Genomic DNA, 26,137 nt, shown 5'->3' with positions numbered 1-26,137 from the left:
GCGGCGGCGGCGGCTGGGGTGGGAGAGGCTGCTCCTTCGTGGGGCCACCACACCCTATCCCGGTGCAGGGGATGCAGGGCACCCACAACGGGGGAGGCGGTTGGGTAAAGCGGTCCTGGTAGACCCTCGGCGTTCTGAGCCAGTCCAGCCCGCGTCACCCTTCCCCGCGAGTCCTTCCCTTCACGGAGGCGGCGCGGAGACCCACAGCGCGGGTGGAGGCCCGGGAGCTGCGCGCTAGGTGGGGCACCATGCTGGCTCCGCCCCTCCGCGCGCGCACTGGCTGCTCCCCGTGACGTCACGCTCGGCTATAAAATGCTCGGCGCGAGGCTCTCGCGGCGCTGGAGGAGCTCGAGGCTGAGGATAGCGGGTGAGCGCGGAGCAACTGGGGACGCTGGGCCGCGGGCGCTTCAGCGATGTTTTACTCAGGGCTCCTCAGCGAGGGCGGCCGCAAGGAGACGGACATGCGGGAGGCGGCGTCGCTGCGGCAGCAGCGCCGGATGAAACAGGCCGTTCAGTTCATTCATAAGGACTCCGCCGACCTGCTGCCCTTGGACGGCCTCAAGAAGCTGGGCTCGTCCAAGGACACGGTGAGCCCCCGCGGCCGCGCCCGCCTCCGGATGCCCGCGCGCGGCGGTCGGTCACCTTCGCGCGGTGCAGCTCCCGGGGCCCGCCCTTGGCCGCTTTCACTGAGTCACCGGCCAGGCCCCCGCTCCCGCCCTCTCCTGGCGCTGTCCTCTCTGTTGCTATTGCTGTTCCGAATTCCTCTCCATCCAGCATCTCCCTGCTACGCTTTCCCTCGGGATTCCGTCGTAGCTTTACCAGCTTGCGCTGCTTTCCGCTCTGTCTCTTCCTTTCGTGCTTCTCTCCTCTCGAGTGGGAGACCCTGCCCTGCCGTCTGGCCCTGTAGTCGCCTTTCTTTCCCGTTATTTTTACTCGTAGTACCAAATCTGATTGCCTGATTGAGCCTCGCTTGGCCAGGCTGCTTGGTCCAGTGACCCAGACAGAGGTGATTCCAAATGGGTTTGGGAAGGAGAGATAGAAGTGGGAATGGGGAGGGGGGTCTCTTGGCAGTCACCATACCCAGATGATTTTGTTAAATCCTTTTCTCCCTATGCAAAATCAACTTTTCCGTTTGATTTTGGGCTTATCTGCCTTAACCTTCCATCCTGGGGTAGCGGGGGAGAAAGGGTCGAATGTGAAGGAGGTTTCTTGAACCCCAAACATCTCTTCGGCAATCTCGTCTCTCCCCCTACCCACAAAGAGTGAATAGAGAGAGGAAACCAGCTGCTCCATCTCACTGACCAGTTAACGGCTGGAGCTGGTGCAAGCTTTTTTTTCTGGCAGGGTCTTTCTTTGCCTTAAGAAGGAGGAACTCTAGGACTGGAGGTCTGGGTTCAAAGATCATGTTGTCCTCTACAGGGGGTGGGTGGGTGTTCCAGGGTCACTAAAGAACCGTATTTGACTCATCCTTCAGTCACCGTAGTGGTACTGGGCCAAATATATGTTTAGCTTTGTGGTTTTATCTGAAGTTTTCTTTTCTTTTTAAAAAGATTTTATTTATTAACTGACAGAGATCACAGGCAGAGAGGCAGGCGGAGAGAGAGGAGGGGAAGCAGGCTCCCCGATGAGCAGAGAGCCTGATTCAGGGCTCAATCCTAGGACCTGGGATCATGACCTGAGCCGAAGGCAGAGGCTTTAACCCACTGAGCCACCCAGGCGCCCCTTTTTTCCTTTTTTAAAGATTTATTTATATGAGAGAAAGAGAGCTCACAAGAGCAGGGGGGAGGGGCAGAGGGAGAGAGAAAGAGAGGATTCCCTGCTAATTGTGGAGCCCAACACAGGCTCTATTCCAGGACCCTGAGATCATGACCTGAGCTGAAATTAAGAGACAGCTGATTAACCACCTGAGCCACCCAGGTGCCCCTATCTGGAGTCTTGTAGTTTTCGAAATCACTTTATGCATCTGGGCAATAACTTGTGAAGCTTTAGTTGAATGTCGTTAAATGAGGTAGGTGCTCTGTACAATTTTTCCAGTATTTTTTGAGATTTTGGAATATTTAATTTGGCAGGGAAGGAGGAACGGTGTCACCTGGTTCACTGAAATTGCCATTTAAAACCCCAGATGACTATGAAGAACTTCTGAATCTACTTCCTTTTTAAAAAAAATATCTCTAATGACAGATCCTAATATCAGATTTGCCCTCCCCCATTTTGATAAAAAATAATTTTAGTTATTTTTGTTTTGTTTTGTTTTTATAAGATTTTATTTATTTATTTAAGAAAGAGAGAGCACAAGCAGGGGAAGCAGCAGGCAGAGGGAGAGAGAGAAGCAGGCTCCCCGCTGAGCAAGGAGCCAGATGCAGGACTCGATCCTAGGACCCTGGGATCATGACCCAAGCCAAAAGCAGCTGCTTAATCTACTGAGCCACCCAGGCACCCAATTTTAGTTATTTTTGAGCAGGGGTTGGCTACCCAGTTATTTTGCTCTGTTCCCCCTTCCCCCGCTTCCCCCAGAGGTAGTTTTCCTGCTAAAGCCACAGGATAGTCAGTCTAATTTATGCTCACTCAGAGTGGTGAGTGACTGAAATACATTCCTAGAAAAGAGAACTCTCTTTTTTCTCTTCTTTCAATTTAAAGTAGTCTCGTTTCATTTAGCAAACCAGATCTAAGTCTTCCTATCTTCAGACCAAAATAATCTAGTTCCTAGAAGCCTCGGGAATGAATAAAGAGGGAGTATTTAGGAAAAGAAGTAAAGTGTGGAACGTTTTTCTTCCCCATAGACTGGATTTAAGAAATGGTTGACATTTGGTTGTCTTGGGCTTTCAGAGTTCCCTGGCCCTGAGGAACTACCACTCTATCCTTCTGCTTAGCATTCCTTATATTACTTCATCCTGTGTAGGAAGAATTCCATCTGCTCTTCTGACTCCAGTCTGTGTCAGTTGAGCCACACAGGAGCTGATAATATAAAACAGGCAGTAGGCTGGAATGAGGAAGCATCCTTAAACAAGTTATTGCCATAGGTCTGACGCACAGCGGTTTACTGTGAGACGCTGAATTGGGGTTCACACTTTCTCTCCCTCCCCACCTCCATCCCCACCATTGCCATGGACTTGATATCCCTTTCTCACTGTTCTCACACCCTTAATGTGCAAATTATTGCACAGAAGGCTAGAACAGGTCACAGAAACCAAGGCAGATTGAGGTAGGGAAAGGAAAGCTGTGAGTACTGAGGTGTGGTGACATGATTAAGCTCTCTTAGACCTGATGTTGCTGCCTCAGTACAATCCAAGAAATAACCTTATAAGTACCTGACTTCTTTACTTCATGGATACATCTGGTAATACAGACCAGTGTTGACTCAATTTCCTCTCACCGAAGTGAAATTCTGAGGGTGCCAAAACTGATTGAATACGTCTGTAGTGCAAACTAAACGAAGAGGGAAAAAGGAATGGATGGCACCAGAGGGATATAGGGTGAAAGGACAAATTAGGTGTTCGTTGTTGCTGATGGTACAGAAATAGAGGACAAACTAGTTTTAATTGACTCTGGGGTTTGTGCCAGTGGAGGAGACTGTGGGTTGTTTTCCTCACACTAGTGACCTATATTAGAATTATACTCCTGGCTTTTATGAATTATCTACCTTTACCATGCTGTTTCTGTAACATTCACTATTTGATACCAGCCTCCAACTTTTTGTTTGGATTAGCAGAAAGCACCCATAGGCAATCAGATGTGGTCTTCTGTTGGCCCCAGGAGAGTACATTTGTCCTATTCCTGTTCATGTGTAGTTGGCTGCTACAAAGTCTAGTGTGGATATTAATCCTATTTCTTATGTCTGATTATCTTATTTTGCTTATCCTTCCATTTTGTGATGGCTTTTTTTCTGTATTAGATTAAGACCCAAATTTAGGGATATGAGTAATATTTTATGTGATTTATTATTTTTTAAAAAGTTGATGAAGCTGGGGAAAAAAATCTCCACTCTTGGAGTTTTGGCTCTTGTAATTTTTTTGTCTTAGCTATCATAAATGTTTCATAAATGTTCTTTTCATTGAGGTAGGGACTTTTGATTTTTAAAAACAGTCTCATCACTTTGGAAACACTGCCAAACTGCTTTCCTATAGAATTGGTCAATTTATATTCCACCAGCAACATGAGAGCCTCACTTCCTGGTTTCACCTCTACCTAATAAATATCAAACAGTATTACTGAAAAAGTTTTACGAAAGTGAAAAATGGTATTTTTGATATTAAAAAAAATAGTCCTATGGAACTAGAGGGTATTATGCTTAGCAAAATAAGTCAATCGGAGAAAGACAACTATCATATGATCTCCCTGATATGAGGAAGTGGAGATAGAACATGGGGGGTTTGGGGGGTAGGAAAAGAATAAATGAAACAAGATGGAATCGGAAGGGAGACAAAACACAAGTGACTTTTTTTTTAAAGGCTTCTTTTTTTTTTTTTAATTTTTTTATTTGACAGACGGATCACAAGTAGACAGAGAGGCAGGCAGAGAGAGAGAGGAGGAGGAGGCAGGCTCCCTGCTGAGCAGAGAGCCCGATGCGGGACTCGATCCCAGGACCCTGGGATCATGACCTGAGCTGAAGGCAGAGGCTTTAACCACTGAGCCACCCAGGCGCCCAAAACATAAGTGACTCTTAATCTCACAAAATAAACTGAGGGTTGCTGCCGGGAGGGGGGTCGTGGGAGGGGGTGGGGTTATGGACATTGGGGAGGAAATGTGCTATGGTGAGTGCTGTGAAGTGTGTAAACCTGGCGATTCACAGACCTGTACCCCTGGGGATAAAAATACATTATATGTTTATAAAATTTTTTTAAAAATTAAAAAAAGTAAATAGTACTGATACACAAATAGCATAATATTACTTCCCTATGAGACTGAGTTATTTTAGACTTTTTGAGAATGAACCAAGTCCAGAATATTTTTGCTGAAATATGTGGTGGGGTTTTTTGTTTTGTTTTTTTATTGTAGTTGTATCTCTCAATAGTAGCAGATGATACTTTTAAAATAAGCTCGTAATAATAAATATTTGTATGTGTAAAAAAATGCAAAAAAATATATAGTCCTGTCCCCCAAAAAACAAAAAGCAAAACAAAAAACAAACCAGTCCTCTCATGATGTTTTCCCTGTATGATAATATTACTGACCATCAGGCCACATCCTTAGTTGTCCAGGAATAGAGAGAGCATTTTTCTTTCCTATCTATGATTGATTGTACTTATAGCCAAATGCTTTAGAATACTCACTAGAATTATGAATGGAGCCTAGAGTTATGGAACACAGCAAAGCAAACTGACCATGAAATAACTAGCTCTGTACTCCGAATATCTGATCTACTTGATCAGAATGCCACAAGTCATCCATAATACCACAGGTTTTGAATCAGAGAACTTTGGAGCTTTTGAAGAGGAGCATGAAATACCAATATAATACCAGGATCTGGTGCAAACTGAAGATTTCCAGAGCCATGATTGTGTCCTAATTATAGGAAACATTATTTGAACACTTACTGTGTTCAGGATACAGTGCTAGGTGCTCAGACCACGAAGAAGATAGCAAAGTTTCTTTCTACGAGAAGTTTATATAGATTAGGGGGAAGGACAGGATAGATTCATTAATTAATTCCACAAATATTTATTGAATGCTTATTACATGTTGGTCAGTACTCTAAGCATTAAAGATATGATCATGAACATGGGGCACCTGGATGGCTCGGTCAGTTAAGCATCTGTCTTCTGCTCAGGTCATGATCCTGGGGTCCTGGGATCGAGCCCTCTGTCAGACTCACTGCTCAACGGAGAGGCTGCTTCTCCCTCTCCCTCTCCCTGCCACTCTGCCTACTTGTGTTCTCTCTCTCTCAGTCAAATAAATAAATAAAATCTTAAAAAGAAAAAAGATACAATAGTGAACCAAAGTGGAGTTTCTGTCCTAATGGAACTTGTATTGTTGTGAGAGGAGAAGACAGAAAATAAAAACAAGTAAATATGTAATATAACAAGTAGCAATGAGTGCTATGGAGAAGATGAACCAGGATAAGGAGAATAGAGAGTACAATGCCAGGGTAAGGTGGAGTGCAAACTTACTTTATAAAATGTAGTCAAGGAAGGCTTCTCTGATAAGATTACATTTTAGGAGATACTGAAGGAAGTCAGAGAGCAAAATATCTTGGGAAAGAATGTGTTAGACAGAAGGAACAGGAAGTGCAAAGGCCTGAAGTGTCAGTGTAACTGATGTGATTGAAAAACTGTAAGGTCATTGTGGCCAGGGCAGAATGAGCAAGTGGGAGGGTGATAAGAGATAATATCAGAGGAGTAGTGGGAGGCCAGACCACTCAGAGCTTTATAGGTCATTGTACAGATAGTGGCTTTTAATCCATTTTGGGAAACCAAGAGAAGACTTAGTGCAGAGGGGTAACATGACATGACCTATTTTATAAAAAGATTATTCAGACTACTGTGTGGATTAGCCTGAAGAGGGGCAAGAGTAGAAGCAAGGAGACTGGTTAGGAGGCTGTTATATGGTAATCCAGTTGACAGATGAAGGTGGCTCAGAGCAGTGTGATGGTGGTGAAAGGGAGGGAAAAGCCCTGGATAATTTTGAAGGTAGGCTGACAAGTTTAGCTGACAGATTGGATTAAGGATCTGAAAGAGTAATCAGAAATGACCTTAAGGTTTTTGATCTAACAGTTGGAACAATAAAGTTGCCATTTACTGAAATGGGTAAGACTACAGGAAGAGCAGATTAGGGATAAGGAATAAGAATCAGGAATTTGATTTTTGAATGAGTTGAGTTTGGAATATCACTTAATCCAGTGTAGCTGTTGAGTAGACCCCTCCACAAGAAAATAAATAACACCACCAGGAAGTTTATGCTAGTTGCCAAGGTCTTATAGTCAATAAGCATTAGAGGAGCTCAGAGAAATAAGTGATTACTCTGACCCAATGGTACAGTAGTGATGGAGATCAACATTTGATTACAGGTTCATCATTTTATGTTGAGTCAGCCGACTATGAGATGTTACAGAGAGGAGGCTATTGCCAGAGTGTGCCCTGTAGAACCTCAGAGTAAGAACTTAACAGTTTATCTGGTTCAATCTCTGCCTATGTTTGAACCCTTCCTAACAAAAATGCAGTCCACCATGGGCACCAGAGAAACCACTGTCTCAGACCAATCCACAGAGCAGAAAACAATCAGGAATAAGGCTCTTCTCTTTGAAATAACATATCTGTGGGTCACACAGAATGTTTAGCGCAATATGACAGCCTGCTTTAGATACATCCTCACGTGTTTTTGAGCAACTGTAAACCCAGAGAAAACCTGTCTATGTTTCCAGGGGGTAGAATGGGTCACATGTTGTATGAGAGAAGAAGAGAAGGCACAGATACTGGTGCCTCTTTTAGATTTCCAAGACCTGATAAACATATATATTAGACTTGAAATGAGAGTCAGCTGGGAGTACATGTTTATCTACAAACTTTAAATAAGGACTAAAATGGAATAGGATGATTTCATGTCCTTTTAAGAAAAAAAAAGGTGAATGGTAATCAGTTTCAATTTTAGGGTGACCGTGAGAGTTTTAAATATATATATATATATATATATATATATATATACACACACACACACATACATACACACATACACAAACATATACTTAGCAACATTTGAGTGCTTACTGTATACCTGACACAGTGTTAAGTGCTCCATATGGATATCTCATTTAATCCTCACAGATACCCTACAAAGTTTTTACTAACTTGAACTCAACTTTGTCTGACTCTAAAGCATGTATTTTATTTTGTTATTTTTCTTAATTTAATTTAATTTATTGATAGTTGACAAGTTTAATAAGCAAAGGGAACTTACATATGAGGCTTGTCTTGAGCATCACTAAGATGAGTAGATCATATGCAATCAAATACATTATTGCTGTTAATATTTTGAAAACACTGTTATCTGTTACATTAATTAAGAATAATAAGAAGGAAGGTTTTATTTTAGTTTCACTTATTGATTTTACAGTGGTGTTCCTGTCTTTATTGAGGTTCAGTTTTCTGACTTATATCATTTTCTTCTCTAATATTTCTTGGAAGGCACATCACTAGCAACAAATTTCTTCAATTTTTGTTTTTCTGAGACAGCCTTTATTTCTTCACTTTTGAAGGATAATTTAACAGGTATAGATTTTGAGGTTGGTGGAGTTTTCTCTCAACAGTTTATTTTTATTTTTATTGATTTAATTCTAATTTTTTATTTGAAAAAAGGTGACACTATTTTTACCTTGGTATCAGGTGTACAACATAGTAATTCAGCTTCTCTATAGGTTATGCTTTGCTCACCACAAGTGTAGCTACCATCTCTCACTATACAACACTAGTACAATATCATTTTTTTTGCCTTTTCTTCCCATGGCATATTCATTCCACCACTGGAAGGCCATATCTCTCACTTCCCCTTCACCCATTTTGCTCACCCCTCCCACCGCATTCCCTCTGGCAACCATCAATTTGTTCTCTGTATTTATAGGTCTAATTCTGTAAAGCATTTATTTTAAACACTACTCTAAGCAAGGGTTGGCAAACTTTCTCTGTAAAGGACCAGAGAGTGACTATTTTCAGCTTTTCAGCGCAAACTGTCTCTGTTTCAACTACTCAGCTCTGCTATCATAGTGCAAAAGCAGCCATAGACAGTAAATGAGTGGGGTTGGTTTTTCTTCAATAAACCTTTATTTATAAAAATGGGCATCAAGCTGGCTTTGGCTTGTGGACCATATTTGCTAACCCCTATTTCTAAGTGGTTCTAGCTGTGGTTCTATTGGTGGGTAGAAAGGTTGGGTTTCTCCTCTGGGAGTAAATGCTACAAAGAAGGTAGACTTATGTCATTTCCCCTATTTTCCAGTCTGGTCTATTCTGTGGATCACAAAACTCCATTAGTTTGATTCTGTCTGGGTTCAGTGCAGATAGGTAAAGGGATTGAGAAAGTGGCCTTAGAAGTTCTTGCTCAAATCATGATTTTGTGGCATTCTTGCAGTATAATCTACTTCCTCTCACCTCACTTTTCTTCCCACGCTACAGCCTGATTAGTAGAGATATTTAAGCATCTTGGGTGCCAGATTGAGGAAACTCAGCTATTTCTACCCAGAATACAGCACTGCCCACAGAGCCCATTTTCTTCAGAAACTCATGATAATGAAGGCGGCACATTTGTGCTTACTGCTAAGGTTTAGATGCCTAAGCCCTGGTTAGAGTTTAGCAGCCACATTCCAGGAATAGTAGAGAACCAGGAACTGCTTGGGTTAGTAGTTACCATGTTGAGGTAAAGCATAAAGCAAGATCCATGTCAGGAGGATGACTTGAGAATTCTGTCCAAAAGGTTACCAGAGTACCTATAGTATCCTTCTAGCTAATTACTAATGTGTATTTTGAAGGACATCAAGAAAATAGAAGACTGTTCTTAGAAACCTGATACTTCAATAAACATAAACTACTTAAGTAAATTTACAAAGCAATAGACAAGGAGTGGGAAAGTAGGTAGTACAAATTATATAATGTGTAAGTATTATAGGGATTCTGAAAGAAAGAACTAGATGATGTTAAGAAAGGGTTTTTGAAGAAGAGTAGAGATTTGTTTGTTCGGTACTGTATCAAGAGCTAAGGATACAGATGTGATCAAGACAGTTAAGGTCCCTGCCCTTGTGGAATTAACAATCTAGTGGGGGAGTAAAATAGTAAACAGGTAAATAAGCAAAATAATTTATAATTGTTACAAAAGAAATAGTGGGATATGTTAATAACTAAAGTGGTGGGGTACCCATTTTAAATAATAGGCAAGAAGGATATCTTTGATGAAGTGACATTTGAGCTGATGAGAGCAAACTAACTATTTGAAGTGTTAGTGGGAGAACATTTCAGACAGAGGGAATAGCAAGTGCAAAAGCACTGGAATGAGAAAGTGTTTGAGCAAGGAGGTGTGGATGAACAAAAGGAGTGTGGCATGTATATAGTATATAGATAGAGGTTGGAGAAATGGACAGGGATTAGATGATGCAGAACCATATGGACCATGGTAAGAAGTTTGAGTTTTGTTCAAAGAACAATAGGAGGCCATTGAAGAGTTTTGAATAAGGGAATGTATTATCTAACTTATATTTTTAAAAACTCACCCTGGTTGCTATGTAGAGAATGAGTTGGAAGAAGAGTGAAAAGAGGAAGAAAACAAGTTAGGAGTTTTTTGCAGTTCAGATAAGAAATGATGAGTCAAGAAATATATATATGGAGGCAACATAGGTATCCATCTGTGGATAAATGCACAAAGAAAATGTGGTGTGTGTGTGTGTGTGTGTGTGTGGTATATAATATTTAGCCATAAAAAGAATCAAATCTTGGGGTGCCTAAGTGGCTCAGTGGGTTAAGCCGCTGCCTTCGGCTCGAGTCGTGATCTCAGGATCCTGGGATCGAGCCCCGCATCAGGCTCTCTGCTCAGCGGGGTGCCTGCTGCTCTCTCTCTCTCTCTGCCTACTTGTGATCTCTGTCAAATAAATAAATAAAATCTTTAAAAAAAAAAAGAATCAAATTTTGCCATCTTTGACAACATGGATGGCCATGAGGACATTATGCTAAGTGAAATAGGTCAGACAGAGAAAGACAAATACCGTATGATCTCATTTATATGTGGAATCTGAAAAACAAAACAACAACTAAGCTCATAGATACAGAGAACAGATTGGTGGTTGCTGGAAGGCAGATGAGTGAAATGGATGAAGGTGGTCAAATTGTAAAACCTTCTAGTTATAAAAAAAAAATAAGCCATGGGGATATCATGCACAGCATGATGACTATAGTTATAGTGTACAGCATATTTGAAAGTTGCTAAGAGGGTAGATCTAGAAGTCCTCATTATAAGAAAAGAAAAAAATTGTAACTATGTGTGGTTATGGATATTAACTAGACTTATTGTGAACATTTTGCAGTATATATAAATATGAAATCATTATGTCATACCTGTAACTAATATAATGTATGTATAATGTAATTATACCTCAAATTTTTTTAAAAATTGCATTATTTAAAATAAAACTTAGAGGATGAGGACAACTAAAGTTACATTGCATTTTTTTAAAAAGATTTTACTCATTTATTTGAGAGAGAGCATGAGTGGGGGGCAGGAAAGGGAGAAGCAAGCTCCTTGACCAGCAGGGCATGATCCCAGGACCCTGGGTTCATGACCTGAGCAGAAGACAGACACTTAACCAACTGTGCCACCCAGGTATCCCTACATTGCATTTTTAAGATCTAACAAACTTTGAAACTTTTCTGTAAGTATACAAGAAAAAAAGTGATGGTGGCTTTGATCAGACTGGAGGTAAAGATGGGTAGAAGTAGATCAATTCTAGATATGTTTTAGAGGAAGCAACAACAGTACTTTGAGGGGGAGGGTTAGGGAAAGAAAAGAATCAAGAACGGATGGGTGTTGGGATGCCAGTCTTCTCCCGGGGATGCTGCTCCCCCTGCTTGTGCTTGCTCTCTCTCTCTGACAAATAGAATCTTAATTTTAAAAAAAGAGAAGAAAAGAATTATTGGGTGTATGGTGGTGCCATTTTACAAGTTAGTGGAAAGGAAATAATCCAGAGTGTTAGAAATGAGCAGGACTTTGGAGCTCAAACTTATTTTATTACTGATGGAGAAAGCAAGGCCTGAGAAAAGTAATACCTAGCAAGATTAGCGATTTGCACAGCATAGTGTGTCACAACTGGTCATTTTTCTGAAAGTAGAAAGACTTCAGGCTCCCTGCTCGCCAGGGAGCCTGGTTCTCCCTCTGCCTCTCACCCTGCTTGTGCACACCCTCTCCCTGTCAAATAAATAAAATCCTAAAAAAAAAAAAAAAAGTAGAAAGACTTCATGGAGAAATAAAGGTAAGATTGGGAAGGAAGATGAGTGGGTAGTTAGTGGACGATCTTAAATGTTAAATTGAAGATTTTGTGTTCAATATAGCTGGCAAGAGAACCACTGTAGAGTAAGGAGACCATGAAAGTAATCTTTTAGGAGATTGCTTGAATTTAGCAGTAATGGTAGAAATGGAGAGAGAAATACAAGGTGTTAAAGAGGCAGAGTTTAATTCACCAAGATAGGGAATAAGGGAGAAAGTGCAGGTTTTGTGGCAAAGATCAGTGGGACAAGTTAAGTTTGAAAGTACCTGCGGAATGTCTAAGTGGAAAATTCAAAGTGGCAGTTCAATCTGTGCATCTGAAACTCAAAAGTGAGGTCTGGGCATGAGATAGTCATCATCATAAAATCATCATTTCATATGCAATGAAAGTAGATAAGGTTGCCTTGAAAGGATATGTACAATGAGAAAAGGACCAGAGACAGAGTGATGATTTAAGAAATGAGCGGCAAAGGAAGTGGTAAAAGAGAGGGAGAATAGACAGAAAGGTGATTTTAGAAGCCAGTGAGGAGAGTGTCAATAAAATGGAATGTTGAGTTTTACTGTAGTATTGTTTCTAATGATAGACATGTGGAAACAATCTAAATGTCCATTAATAGTTGAGTAATTAAGGGTGTCTGGGTGGCTCAGTGGGTTAAAGCCTCTACCTTCGGACCAGGTCATTATCCCAAGGTCCTGGGATCGAGCCCCACATCGGGCTCTCTGCTTAGCAGGGAGCCTGTTTCCTCCTCTCTCTCTCTCACTGCCTGCCTCTCTGCCTGCTTGTGATCTCTGTCTGTCAAATAAATAAATAAATCTTTAAAAAATATTTAAGTAATTAAATTGAGGTGTATTTGTACCACAAACTCAAATGTCTGCAAAGAATGTGCTGTTTTTTAAAAAAGATTTTATTTATTTGACAGAGAGAGAGAGATCACAAGTAGGCAGAGAGAGAGGTGGAAGCAGGCTCCCCGCTGAGCAGAGAGCCCGATGCGGGGCTCAATCCCAGCACCCTGAGATCATGACCTGAACCAAAGGCAGAGGCTTAACCCACTGAGCCACCCAGGTGGCCCAATAATGTGCTGTCTTAAAATACAGAAAGTAGTGGGCTGAATTGGTGATAGGTATTAAGGAAGATACATGTTGCAGTGACACTGGGTGTTTTATATGTAAGTGATGAATCACGAAATTCTACACCTGAAACCAATTTTACCATATATGTTAAGTAACTAGAAGATAAATACTTGAAAATAAAATGCACAAAGTAAGGCAGATGTAAGAAAATAGGTGCCAAGGTGGTTATCAGCGTGAGCTGGCATTATACCTGCCTAAGTTACATTGTATGTACACACACACACACACACATACACACACTTTGGTCTTTGCATGATTTGGCTGATACTGTGGGATAGCTAAATCATCACCCATTCTCAGCCCTTTTCTATCTGCCTGATTCTTCTATAGAGATTAGAAAAGCTGGATTCTCTCCCAGCCCCCTTTTAGTTAAGACTGGCTATGAGAATTTTGACCAAGAAAGATTTAGGGAAAATATTGAGGGGATTTCTGGGAAAGCTTTTGCTCTCTTGATAAAAGGGATAGATGGCATGTAGTCCCTTCCTCCTTCCTCCTACATGTAGATGTAATACCTGGAGCTGGGGCACCCATCATATGATCATGAGGGGATATCCAAGAGTACAGAGACAGTAGCCCTGAAACTGTTAAACTGCTGAATTATTGCTAACATTTGCCTACCTCCAGACTTCTTGTTATATGAGAAAAAATACACCTCCATTTAAGTCATTGTAAGTTTGTTTTTCTTGTGACTGAACACTTTCCTAATATGTGGGATGTATTTTTTCACTTAATATTTATTTTTATGAAAAATGTATGTCTAGGGTGACTCAGTGGGTTAAGGCCTCTGCCTTCAGCTCAAGTCATGATCCCAGGGTCCTGGAATCGAGCCCCGCATCGGGCTCTTTGCTCGGTGGGGAGCCTGCTTCCTCCTCTCTCTCTCTGCCTGCCTCTTTGCCTTCTTGTGATCTCTGTCAAATAAATAAATAAAATCTTTTTTAAAAAGTATGTCTATAATTTATAATTTAAAACTTTAAAAAAATTTTGACTGTTCCTTGTGCTAGTTATCTCCATATATCTAGGTAAATGGTGATACTACTATTTCTTGACCTATTGATTTTACCATTATCTATTGATTTTCTATTATAATAGGTAAGGGTTTAATTTTCTTACACCTCTTTATCATGTCCTCTCTCCTATTATACCGATATTCTGTTAAATAGCTGTTTGGGGTCCAATCAGCATTTACTGCTTATGTTATTATGACTATATTCATATTATTCACAGCTGGCTCAAATGATGTACTATATATTTCCTTTCCCATGCAAGTATTTCTTTTTCTCAAAATTAATAATTGCCTAGTTATTTTCTATGTAAAGTTTAAATCTCCAGGAACCTTAAAACTGTACCTGATGTAGCAGATCCATCTCTTTTTTCTTGGAGACATCCTTCCTGGAGCCCTCCATCCTCCAATTTTCATTTTGTACTGGTTGCTCTCAAGGTCTGCTACACATCCTGTAGCCTAGATTTTTCCTTCAGGGCCATTCTCAGAATGTCCTTTGCTTCTCTTTTCTGTTGGGTCCTTTATTCTTGAACCCTATAATTTTTTCTTTGTTCATTGGTTCCCCTCATTTCTTTCAGTAGCTTCTTGAGGATGATTGGGAATTAATTTTCCTGAGTCTTGATTTATAGTTTGGCGAGGTTAAGAAATTGTGCTCTATCAGATTTTTTAAAAAGTAGTATTCCATTGTCTTCTAGATTTCATTAATACCGTTGAATTGTCCTATGCCACTCTGTTTCCTAATCTTTTGTATTTGGATCATCTTTTTTTCCTTAGAAGCTTTTGGAATCTGTGTCACTCATAATATTCCAAAAATTCATAGTGATGTGAGATATTGTTGTGGATCTTTTTTCTTTCATTATATGAAAGGATTATATGAAGGATTTTTTCAATCCTTAAACCCATATCCTTCAGCTCTAGCTTAGTATGGCACTCTATCCTCACCCTTAGCTGTTCTAGATATCTGACAGTACATAATTGCTAAGCTTAGACAAACTATTAACCAACCAGAGTTTTCTGAGTTATTATTTCAAAAAGAATAAACTTTTGGCATACTTCCCGGTTGTCTGGGTCAAGTAGGAGTTTTATGCAGGCTTTATACTAATCTATTTCCCACCCTCTAACAGTAGAAGTTCTAATACCTCTAACTCCTCAGCCTTTTCAGAGTTTTAGTTTGAATAGGAAAACTGCTTTTACAGCTAAACCCCCAAATATATAATAGCTCAAACATGATAGTTCGTTTTTCTTAAGTAACAGTACTAATAGGTCAGCAAGACAGCCCTCTTCCATGTAGTCACTTAGGAACCTAGGCTGACAGTGGCTCTTCTGTCTCCAACATGTGACCTCCAAGGAGGTTACCCCTAGGGTCATCTCCATTCTAATCAGTCAGAAGAAGAAAAGAATGGAGGAGTGTTCATAGAACACTTTTATGGGTCAAGTCTAGAAGTGGCATATGTCACTTCTCCTCACATTCTCTTTGCTAGAACTCAGTCTTCTGGCCATGCCTAACTGCAAAGAAGGCTGGAAAACAATCTAGGTATTTATACAGTAAGAATAGGAGAACACGGATTTTGATAAACAACTGGCAATCTTCGCCACTCTAGCATTGTGTGAAGTAGAATGGTGTGAAGCACTTAGCTTTCTTTACTCTTAGATCAGTTTTCACTTTTCTGTTTGCTTCTCAGATTCCAAAATTTTGTCTGTTTTTGTTTCTCCTTTTTGTTATTGTTGTTTTCTTTCTTTTTTTTTTTTCCTTTTTGCTCTTGTATGTTTAGGCCTTTCTTACTCCTTGATTATGATTTTAGTGAAATTTTGGTTGGGGGCAGAGGTAAATGTGCAGTTATACTGTCATTTAAAACATGTCAGCATAATAAAATGACCACAGAAAAATATTCCTGAGTTTCATATGGGTTTATCAGCTGTGAATTTTCAACTCCTGTACTATCAATACTTTTAGTTGTGAAAATGAACAAAGAGAATTATATGTAAGGACATAGAAAAGATGTCTTTCATATATTAAACTAAAATAGAAAATTTTAGAACAGTGTTATAGTATACTCCTATTTTATATATGTTTGTAAATGTACAAAAAGTTTTGGAAGGATATACTTCTAAATTTTTATTTATTTATTCATTTATTTACTTAATGTGTTTATTTGACAGAGAGAGAGAGACAGGGAGAGAGGGAACACAAGCAGGAGGAATGTGAGAGGGAGAAACAGGGTCCCAACTGAGCAGTGAGCCCACAAGGCTCAATCCCAGGACCCAGAGATCATGACCTGAGCTGAAGGCAGACAGGTGCCCCTATACTTCTGAATTTAAGGGTGGTTATTTGTAGGGAGTGGGACCGAGAAAAGGTTGAAAGGTTGGGAGGCCTTCCCTTTTGATTTTATATACTTCAGTGAATCTTGAATTTTTTTCACTGAGCATGTATTATTTTTTATACTTTTTTGATTACTAAAGAAAAGAACAAATACAGGAGTTGTCAGCAGGGTCAAATGCCTTAGAGAAGTTAAGGAAAATGAAGACTGAAAAATATCTACCAGATCTGGAAATTAGGAGATTTTTATTGATGTTGTGGGATCAGAAGTAATTTCAGTGAAGGATATCAGGAAATGTTTGGCTTCCTTAAAAGATGACCATTTAAGACAAGGGTATAATTAGAGGAGCTGAGGAGGCAGGGTCTGAGGTTATGTGTTTTCTCCCCAGTATATGAGAACTTTGAGTATGTTTTATAACCTGAGGAGGAAGGAGGAAAATTTAGAAGACAGATGACTTCAAGGAAAATAATTTCAGATTTTTCCTCATTTGCCTCATCTGTCCAATGATGATTAGACTCCTTTGGAAGATTAGGAGTAGAGAAGTAAAGCTGTGTTCAGCAAGACTGATGTGGAAGGAAAGCCCCAAATTTTCAGTGAAGAGGGCTTTCATTTATTGGCCTTTGAAGTCCTTTCTAATCTTCAGTTCTATAAGTTCAGCTTACAGTTGTACAAATTCAGTTGTTTCTGCTGAGCGTGGACTTGACAGAAGCAAACACCCTGCTTTAATATGACTTGAGCTAGGAATCCAGCCTTATTAGTGAGAGAGATAAGAATGAAGAATTTGTTTCTTTTGAGGAGCAAATCATTCTTCAAAGAAATCTGACAGAGTTAGCACTTCCTCTAGCTCCTTATCAAGTTAAGAAGCTCTCATTTTCTCTTAAGTGCCTCTCTCTCTCCTTTTCCCAAGGATACTAATTTAGAATCTGCTTTGCCAAGAATCTGTGTATTTTGGGAATCCATTTCTTCGCCTCACCAGGGTTACAGTGAGTCATGGCTCTGACTCCATTCTTCCTCAGAAATTGAAAGGTGGTAGATAATGAAGACCTTATCCAGTTCTGCCCCCTTTCCTGGGAAAATTCTAGGCTCTGAGCTTCTAAGAGTGATTTTCTTCCCCCTAAAATTGAGAGGCATCTGGTATGTGTTACATAGAAACTTGGAATCTTTCCTTTGAGAGATTTTAAATATTATTGTAAACGGAGAATAAGATGCTTGTATATAGATATTCCTCAGGTCAAATAAGTTCTTATCATGAAGTAACTTATATTTTCTAGAGGCCAGTTTGGGTAGAAAGAGCAGAGCATGGATATAGCTGCTCTGTGAACTCTAAGTTCTGTCAGAGAGCAGACTTGAATTCACATTCCTCATTCTGCCTCCTATAAGGTATCTTGACATAGATATAAAGTCTAATTAAGTGTCCTGTTTTTTGGTATCTGCCCCTTTTTTACTCCCGCTTTTTGGCCCATTGGAGAGAGACAGAATGGATATCAAGAATATGGCAAGAGTTTCATTATACTTCTTGAGGTCCAGAAGATGTTAGTAAGGATTATTCCTGTGGGTTCTGCCAAGTTCCAAAGTGTGTCTCCTGGGAGGATTGCTCAGCAGATATGAATTCCTATCTTCCCACCCCAACCCCCTCATGGGTTACTCAGCCCACAGGAGAGTCAGGCCACCAAGTTATATGAAGACTAAGTCCAAAAGATGAGACTGTAAGTTCTTCAAGTAAGTCTTGAAATGGAAGTAGGCAGAGCTTCTGACAGCCAGTACTGGGTAGGTTTCTTTGGCCTGTGAGAATGAACTGCCTCTTCTATAAGTTACCTGGGAGGATACATTTATTCCACATAGACTAGGGTCACTTTTCTCCTGAAATGCCCTTGTAAGAGGAGGAAATACAGCAGGGTCCCTCAATTCTCTTTAGCCATAGAATATTCATTGGCTCTAGCCACATTTTCCAATGTTCCACCTTACTCTTTGATTCATTCAAGGTGACCTATTACAGTACCTGCTCTGAATTACCAATGAAGTCTCTGCTTGAAGGAAAAATAAATAAGAAGCAAAGGTAGAGCCCAGTTATGTGAGGCTTCTTTATTATTTCTGTGGTAACTGGAGGACAATGGGAAAATGGGGAAATGACTTGTCACTAAGAATCTTCTGCTTTCTATTCCTCAAGCAACCTCATAACATTCTGCAGAGGCGCCTCATGGAAACCAACCTGTCTAAACTTCGAAGTAGTCGTGTCCCTTGGGCCTCCAAGACCAACAAAATGAATCAGGCGAAGTCTGAGGGACTAAAGAAGTCTGACGATGATGACATGATTTTGGTTTCTTGCCAGGTAATGTTCTGAGAATAGTTTTTCCAGGGTTTTCTGGAGAGTAGGATGTGGGCCCATTGTGATTCCCACAGTGGTGCCCCCTCCTCCAAAGTATATAGACTTTGGGTCTTATCATAGAATTCATGAGTGAGTTTTACTGGAAGTGTATGGAATATTTTTATTGTGTGTGCATCTTTATGGGAGAAGGGACCAAACTTTCATTAGATTTGCAAAAGGTTGTGTGACACACACACGTACACGCACAATTAAGAGCTAGTTGGTATATAGAATTAAATACAGAAAGTCCTTTGGGATCCTCTGTCAGCTCTAGATTCAGTGGGAAAAGGCTCCTAAAAGGAGACTCAGCAGTGGTTAAAGCTGAGACATTACCAACAGGTAATTGTGAGATGCTCTCCAGCCCTGCTTTCATGTGACATCTGCTGCTTACACCCTTCCCTTTTGCTTCTCTGGCTCCTGCTGAGCAGTATGTTTCTTTTTCACAGTGTGCTGGAAAAGATGTGAAAGCCTTGGTTGACACAGGTTGTCAATATAATCTCATCTCTTCAGCCTGTGTGGATAGACTGGGGTAAGTAACCACTTGTGCTGGGTGGGAGTCAGGTGCTAATGCACTCTTTGCCTGAATCTATTTTGAAGTTAGAGATGGTGAAGATCTCTACCAAGTTTCCAAGAAAAGTATGCAGAATTCAAATATAAGCTGGATTCTCAGGCACCTGGGAGAAATCTGCAAGCCAGGAAAGCATCAGATTTTCCATTAATTCCCACCTATTAATTTCTGAGCAAAGACCTTTGGGCTCAATGAGATCCTTGGCTCATTGTTAGCCATGCCCTGGTCCTGATATATGCCCTGCAAAGACAACAAATTAGAAGGAGCAGTCCTGTTGGTATACCCCAGATGAGTAAAAGCAGGGATGTGGTTGGTCTTAGCTTACTCAGGGTCTTTCTGGAGGCCACACTGCCTGTCCGAGGAAGCATCAGTCAGATCTTAGAATAGGACCGCTATTGCTGCTGGGCCTAAACCATCATGGGTGTGATTAACTAATAGTTTCTTAGCGCCTTTCATCTCTGTAAAGAACATGTAAAATCAAGTCTTACTGCTGTCCCTGCTGGGGATTGCGTGTGAGGCAGATACCTCGTATATTGAATGTCTTTGGTTTTATAATAGCTAGAATTGGGTTCTTCCTCTTGTAGTCAGAGAAAACCATTCTATATCTTTCCTCCTTTTCAGTCAATCTGTACTTTTATGTGTTCTTCCTTCTCTTCCCTCGTAAGTACTAGCTGGACCCTAAGGTCTAGCCCAGAATTGTAAAGATCAACCCAATGTCTTTTTCATTTTTCTAGCCCTAAGAACAACAGATCATTCCCTAGCTTAATCTATGTATTGAAACAATCTCTATGGTAGATATAATGGTTCATTCTAAGCTGCTTTCAAGATGTTCATACTACTCTTAGGTAGGACTTGAACAAGGCTGGATTTTTATAATTAGTGATCTCTGTTACCTGATCTGTTTCCTTTTGTTTCTACCCTGTCCTCACCCCTCCCCACCACTGTGACTCTTTGAGGCTGGCTCTGTGGGTTTTGTACATTGCTATTTAGGCTTGCAGGAGAAGTCCAGGACACAAGTGCTCTTGTGGGAAGAATCCTGAGCTTTTTTATGTGGTGAAGAGATGAGATATAGTGCAACATGATGGTTCCAGGAAGACTAATAATGTCCTGGTGCATAATTAGGCAGCAGTCTGCCATGGTTCCAGAGGAATTAATAACCATCTGTAAAACTGCAATTATTTTTCTTTTGGATGAGCTATAACACCAAAAGAGAGGAAATGGAGTAAAGCAGAAGTATTGGCACAGAAAGTCCATAATTAAGTTTTTATCCACCAACCCATGATATCTTGGGTGCTTGCTGTTCCAATCTGCTTATATAACTGTGTGAAACCTGGGTGCTGTTCCTTTCCTTTCTCCCCTGCAGAGACAAGTTAAATTAATCAAGACTTTCCCCATGATACTCCTTGCTGATATCAATATCAATATCAGTGCACTTACCAGATAAGTACCAGCTTCCACTAACCTTATATCTGAGGACTAACTGAGGAGGATAAACTGAAATAGAGAAGGCAAAGAGAAAATTAGATGCTGAACAAAAAGCATCTTCTAAAATTAGGACAAACTCCTGCCCTTTCTGATATCTTTTACCCACAGATGGGTAACAGGACATGTTAACTAAATTGCCTTGCATATAGGTGGGGATGTTAAGATGCAGAATAGGATTTTCTGAGTGTATCAACTGTCATTTTTCACCAGTACAGATAGTGACATAGCTTTTTGAGAATAGGAGCTGAATCTTTTGTTTTTTGTATCCCCTGGCATATGTAGGACAAAGTTCTGAAGCAAGAAGTATAGGCTGCCTAGCACATTTTTTGGTAAATTAATCCCAGGAAATCCCTGGAAAAGTCCAACGGTGTGTGGGTGGGGTCATATGGTAGACATTGTCCGATTCCATCAGAAACCTCTGCCAAGGGGATTCCGATATCTCCCTCTCTGGTGCAGACTCAAGGAGCATGTCAGATCTCACAAGCATGAAGGAGAGAAGCTTTCTCTTCCCCGACATCTGAAAGTAGTGGGCCAGATTGAGCACCTGGTGATCACGCTGGGCTCCCTCCGCCTGGACTGTGCAGCAGCTGTGGTTGGTGAGTAGAATTGAGAACTGGACCTATGGACTCCTATTGTAATTGCCCTCCCTACTTCCACCAAACCCTCATTAAAATCTCATGCTTGTAAATATTGACTTCTTCAAAAAATGTTTAGAATCACTAAGAAAAAGGAGTGTGTAATTCAGGATAAAAAAAAAATGTAAGGAGCAAGAAACGTTTTTGTGTGCCTGTGAAAGTGGCTCCTGAGAGCTTTCTCTGACCTAGTTGGAGGTAGAGGGCTAGATCCCCTTACTCCTTCACCTTAAATTGTTGACTACCCTTATGTACTTTTCCCTTATGTACTCTACTCCAGACTACTTAAGATTCCTGAGTTTTATCTAAAGGCCTTTGTCCTTTAGAGTTTAAAAGACCTAGGTTTGAATCTTGGCTCTATTATCTTTTAATTCTAATGATCTGGGAAAATTACTTAATATAATAGATGCTTAACAGGTGTTTATTGGATAGATGGATGGATGGATGGATGAGTGGAAGGAAGGAAGGATGGAAGATGAGATGGAATCCAATGGTGATAAGGCTGACTTCTAACCCAGCATAGCAATAGTTGGATCTTAATTTTTTTTTAGAGGACAATGAGAAAAACTTGTCCCTTGGTCTCCAGACTCTCCGATCCCTTAAGGTAGGATTGATTCTACTTTCCCTTTGAATCTTACTTTCTGAGGCAGGGGTCCTCTTACATGGACCATTGCCCTTGGGATCACTGACAGTGACCAGTGATTCTCCTTTGTTTTTAGTGCATCATAAATTTGGATAAACACCGGCTGATCATGGGGAAGACAGACAAGGAAGAAATCCCTTTTGTGGAGACTGTTTCCTTGAATGAAGACAAGTAAGTGCCCAAATGGGTCAGGTCAAGTAAAATCCATTTGTCATTAAGTGGAGGGGTTCTCACACAGGATATTGGATTGTGTCTTGTCTTTGTCCTTCAATCTTATCACAAGTACACCCATCCCCAAACCCTAGAGTTCACCATCCTAAATAACTCTCTAGCCCACATTCCAGAATAAGTAGTGATGGTACTGCACAGAGTGGTGGGAAAAATAAGTAGCTTTTAAACTAAAATTGTACTTGCCTTCAACCTAACTTCTTTGAATTTGGTATCATTTCTTCTATTTCTTTCTCATTTCAGCACTTCAGAAGCATAACTGCAGACTGCAGCATGTCTGCACATGTGCACACATACCAGGTTGACAGATTGAGAAAATTGGGTTTGAACCAAATGCAGTAGCAACTTGCTGTGGACCAAGTCCTTCCCTCTAATAGAAGCTCCAGGGGCTCCTTCCACCCAGACTTCTTTAGACTTTAGTCCGTGCTTAGAGATCTTATCTGGTTATAGCCATTGTTTTTTACTTCTCTGATCACTTAATTTACAGACCTTTTGACACTGCCAGGTCTCACTTGTGGCCTACTTCTCTGCTTCTTTCAAGAATTTGCTTTTATTAGTATAGGGGCTGCCAGGTTCTCTTTCTCCATGGATACACTTGCTTCTTTTCCTATAGTTAAAATGTATAATAAACAGGAACCTGACCTTTACCTCCAGCTGTTTCAAAGAGGTGCAGGATATCTATGTCTCAGAATTAGAATTTCTTCTAATTCATTCATGATTTCTCAAGAATAAGTTTATCTGAAAGAGCCCAGAGAGATCATCTAGTCCAATTTTTCATTTATAGGTCCAGAGAGGCAAATGAATTATGTAAACTGTTACACTAAGTCAGTGGCAGAGGAACCTAGAACTCAGACTTGACAAGCCAAGGCTATGTTCATTCTCCCATGCTGCTTCTTTTGTATTCAGGCCTTGAAGGAGGATGAAGAGGTAAGGTTTTAAAAAGGCAAGGTAGGGGAAGGATTTGCTTTGGAGATAGATGCCAGGAGGTTCTGGGTAGCCCTTCCTCCCATGTGCTAAGTCTGCTAAAATTCTCTGCCCCAAATTGTCACATTTAGGACCTTATTTTGGTGCCTAAAACCTGAGGGTGCAAAAATAAGTGGGATGACCTCTTACCTGAACTTCTTGGAGGTGAGGAGAAGGAATCACAGCCAGAAGAACATTAATCACTTTATGAGATGGAATTGAAGGCTTTGGTAAATAATCTGGGGATCATTATTAAACATTTTTACCCCCAAGATCTGGTCAGTATTTCTGCCCAGCCTGTTATTTGTCTGCCACAGACTCAACTAGCTAAGATCAGGAATAGGGAAAGGAGATGAAAAAAATCCAAGTAGATCCGGAATAGAAGGAAGTACTGAGTAGAATCAGTTGGTGGGAAGTCCTACCTATGGAAACCTTTCCGGGCTGGAGGTCAGGAATGAAATTTCCAGACAGGGAACTGAAGGTTGGAAACTCTTCTGCCTTGTTTTGCTTCAAGAAAAGAGGCAGGGCAAGAGCTGACAGTGTTAAGGACAACATTTTCCTGCTGCGCAATGTCTGCTGACCCTTCTCAAGATGTTGGAGATCACAGGGGTGCCTCAAAGCTTTTTTGGGGGGTGTCAGTTTAGGCACACAGATACCTGTAATGAATTCTCCCCTTCAATTTGGTCATAGAAGTACATGGAGAAGTCAGAAAAATAATCAGCTGTGAATATCTTCTTATGAGATTTCCAAGCCTGCCCTTGGTTCATAGCAGTAGTTTCCAGAGCATTCAATGGATCCCACATTGAATTTTGCCAGGTCCCACCAACAATCTTGTCAAGTGTTCAGATCCTGCCTCTATCAAACAACTCTTTGGAACTCTGAATGTTTTTAGACTTACAGAAGCTCCCTAAAGGCTAGGAACTTAATGACCCCCATTTGAACAGCTAAGCAGCCATACTGCAGCCTGGGTCATCCCCAAACCCCCTTATCAGTCTTTATAGCGGGAGCAAGATGGAAAACTAAGCACAGCCACAGCAGGGAAGGCCATATCTAAACTTTAGCAAGAGTGATCTCACGCACCTTATCAGCCTTCAGTGCCCCCTCCAAATTCACCCCCTTTTTGCCTGAGCAGGGCAGTGGGAGGGGGGTCTGTGCCTTTCCACTGAGGCCTCTCCGCTCTCCTACTCTACCTCTTATGGCACCAGTTTGCCCTGCTCCTTATCCTAAGGCTGAGTTGAAATACTTCACCCCTTCCTCCTGAGGTTGAATATTCTACTCAAGCCTTGACTCTTGGCCACAAGTAAGGCATGTTGGAAGTTCCTGGGCCTGGCTTATCCTTATTTGGATTCCATGTAGATGAGGTGAAGCCAGGAATTCTTAGGTGTTGGAAAGATGTGACTAATTCTGCCCTTTGAATTCAGGATTCTGTGGCATCAGAGGGATGATTAGATGAACTTTAGTGATCTTTTTGGCTTCTGAGAATCCGTCACTGAATTTCCAATTTTGGAATAGAAACAGTTGGGGTGATCTGAGCTTATGGTATCATAATCTCACTCTCTGCAGTCAGATCATTTGAATTCACTAGACAAATAATTGTACTTTAAACCCCAGGCTTGATAGAGGTACCTAAACATGTCTAAAGACAACTATGGGAAGTCTTGAGCTTCATTAATCTTTAAATGCTGCCAGGCTGATTGTTCTGATAGCCCATATCTCCTTGATATTCATGAGGGAGTACCTGATCTACCTTTCAGGGGCTGGCAAGATGAAAAGGTAAGGTTAGTTCTTCCCAGAATCCTAGAAAATTATCTCTGGCACCTCTGACTCAGGATTGGGGAAGAAAGTGTCTAGCCACACTGTGTTCTGAAGAAGGCAGTAGCAGGAAGTAAGCCTATAGAACTAATACCCCTCTCATTCCTTATTAGATGTCCATCACAAATACAGGAAGTTTGAAAAATATTGTTTTTGTTATTTGGTATATCTGTTCCGGAGTTATATGAGGAAAAAATGTTTTCTGACTTTTCTATTTCCTTGCCTTGCACAGAGCCCACCTGGTAAGATTTTCTATTCCTTAGCTAAAGTGTCTGTAGAATGGATCACTTATTGTGTCAGCTGCCCTGACTTTTGTGTAATAGAAATATCTTTCCAGGCTGGAAACATGGAGGAGATGAACTGGATTCTTTCCTCCTTCTGTTGCGAGTCCTCTACATTGGCACTTCTACCTGCTCAGTGTTTCTGGCTGTGTTGGGTTTATTTGTGAGATTAATGTAACAATAAAGTGAAATCTTCCCTTCTGTGTGCTTGTCTGACAAAGTCTCTGTGTCAGGGCCCCTGGAAGGTGAGGGAGCCCAGGCACAGCCTAATTGCATCAATGTTTCTCTCATAGGGTCCTCTGAACACAGGGCTTTGAGGTCCTCATTTCTTCCATTGCTACTAGTCCTTCAGCAATCTCTTATTGGGTATATGTCTTTGGTCATATTAGTGAACCTCTCTGAGCTTGGGTTTTCAGTCTATAAAACATGTGATGATAGTACTTGCTCCACAGTATCGATTATGAAGTGGTTGGCATGTGGTAGTTATTTAAAGATTTAACAGTACATGAGAACAACCTTTTATGGTAGGTCAGTAGTGCTTAAGAGAATATTTTTCTATGAAACAAGATGGGATTGGGAGGGAGACAAACCATAAGTGACTCTTAATCTCACAAAACAAACTGAGGGTTGGTGGGGGGAGGGGGGTTGGGAGAGGGGGGGTGGGGTTATGGATATTGGGGAGGGTATGTGCTATGGTGAGTGCTGTGAAGTGTGTAAACCTGGCGATTCGCAGACCTGTACCCCTGGGGATAAAAATATATG

At 40.9% G+C, this 26,137-nt stretch overlaps 1 protein-coding gene across 1 annotated transcript; it reads left to right on the top strand.

Moving 5' to 3' along the window:
* The first annotated feature begins 349 nt into the window (after window positions 1–349).
* On the top strand, window positions 350–25,578 carry NRIP3 (nuclear receptor interacting protein 3). The gene is made up of 7 exons (XM_047693781.1): window positions 350–587; window positions 18,566–18,727; window positions 19,210–19,292; window positions 21,273–21,412; window positions 22,000–22,052; window positions 22,168–22,262; window positions 22,563–25,578. The coding sequence occupies exons 1-7, from the start codon at window positions 414–416 to the stop codon at window positions 22,576–22,578; spliced, it is 723 nt and encodes a 240-aa protein (XP_047549737.1). The 5' UTR covers window positions 350–413; the 3' UTR covers window positions 22,579–25,578.
* The last annotated feature ends 559 nt before the right edge of the window (window positions 25,579–26,137 follow it).

Source organism: Lutra lutra, chromosome 10 (genome assembly GCF_902655055.1).
Source record: "Lutra lutra chromosome 10, mLutLut1.2, whole genome shotgun sequence".
Lineage (NCBI taxonomy): Eukaryota > Metazoa > Chordata > Mammalia > Carnivora > Mustelidae > Lutra > Lutra lutra.
This window is presented reverse-complemented; position numbering and strand designations above follow the sequence as displayed.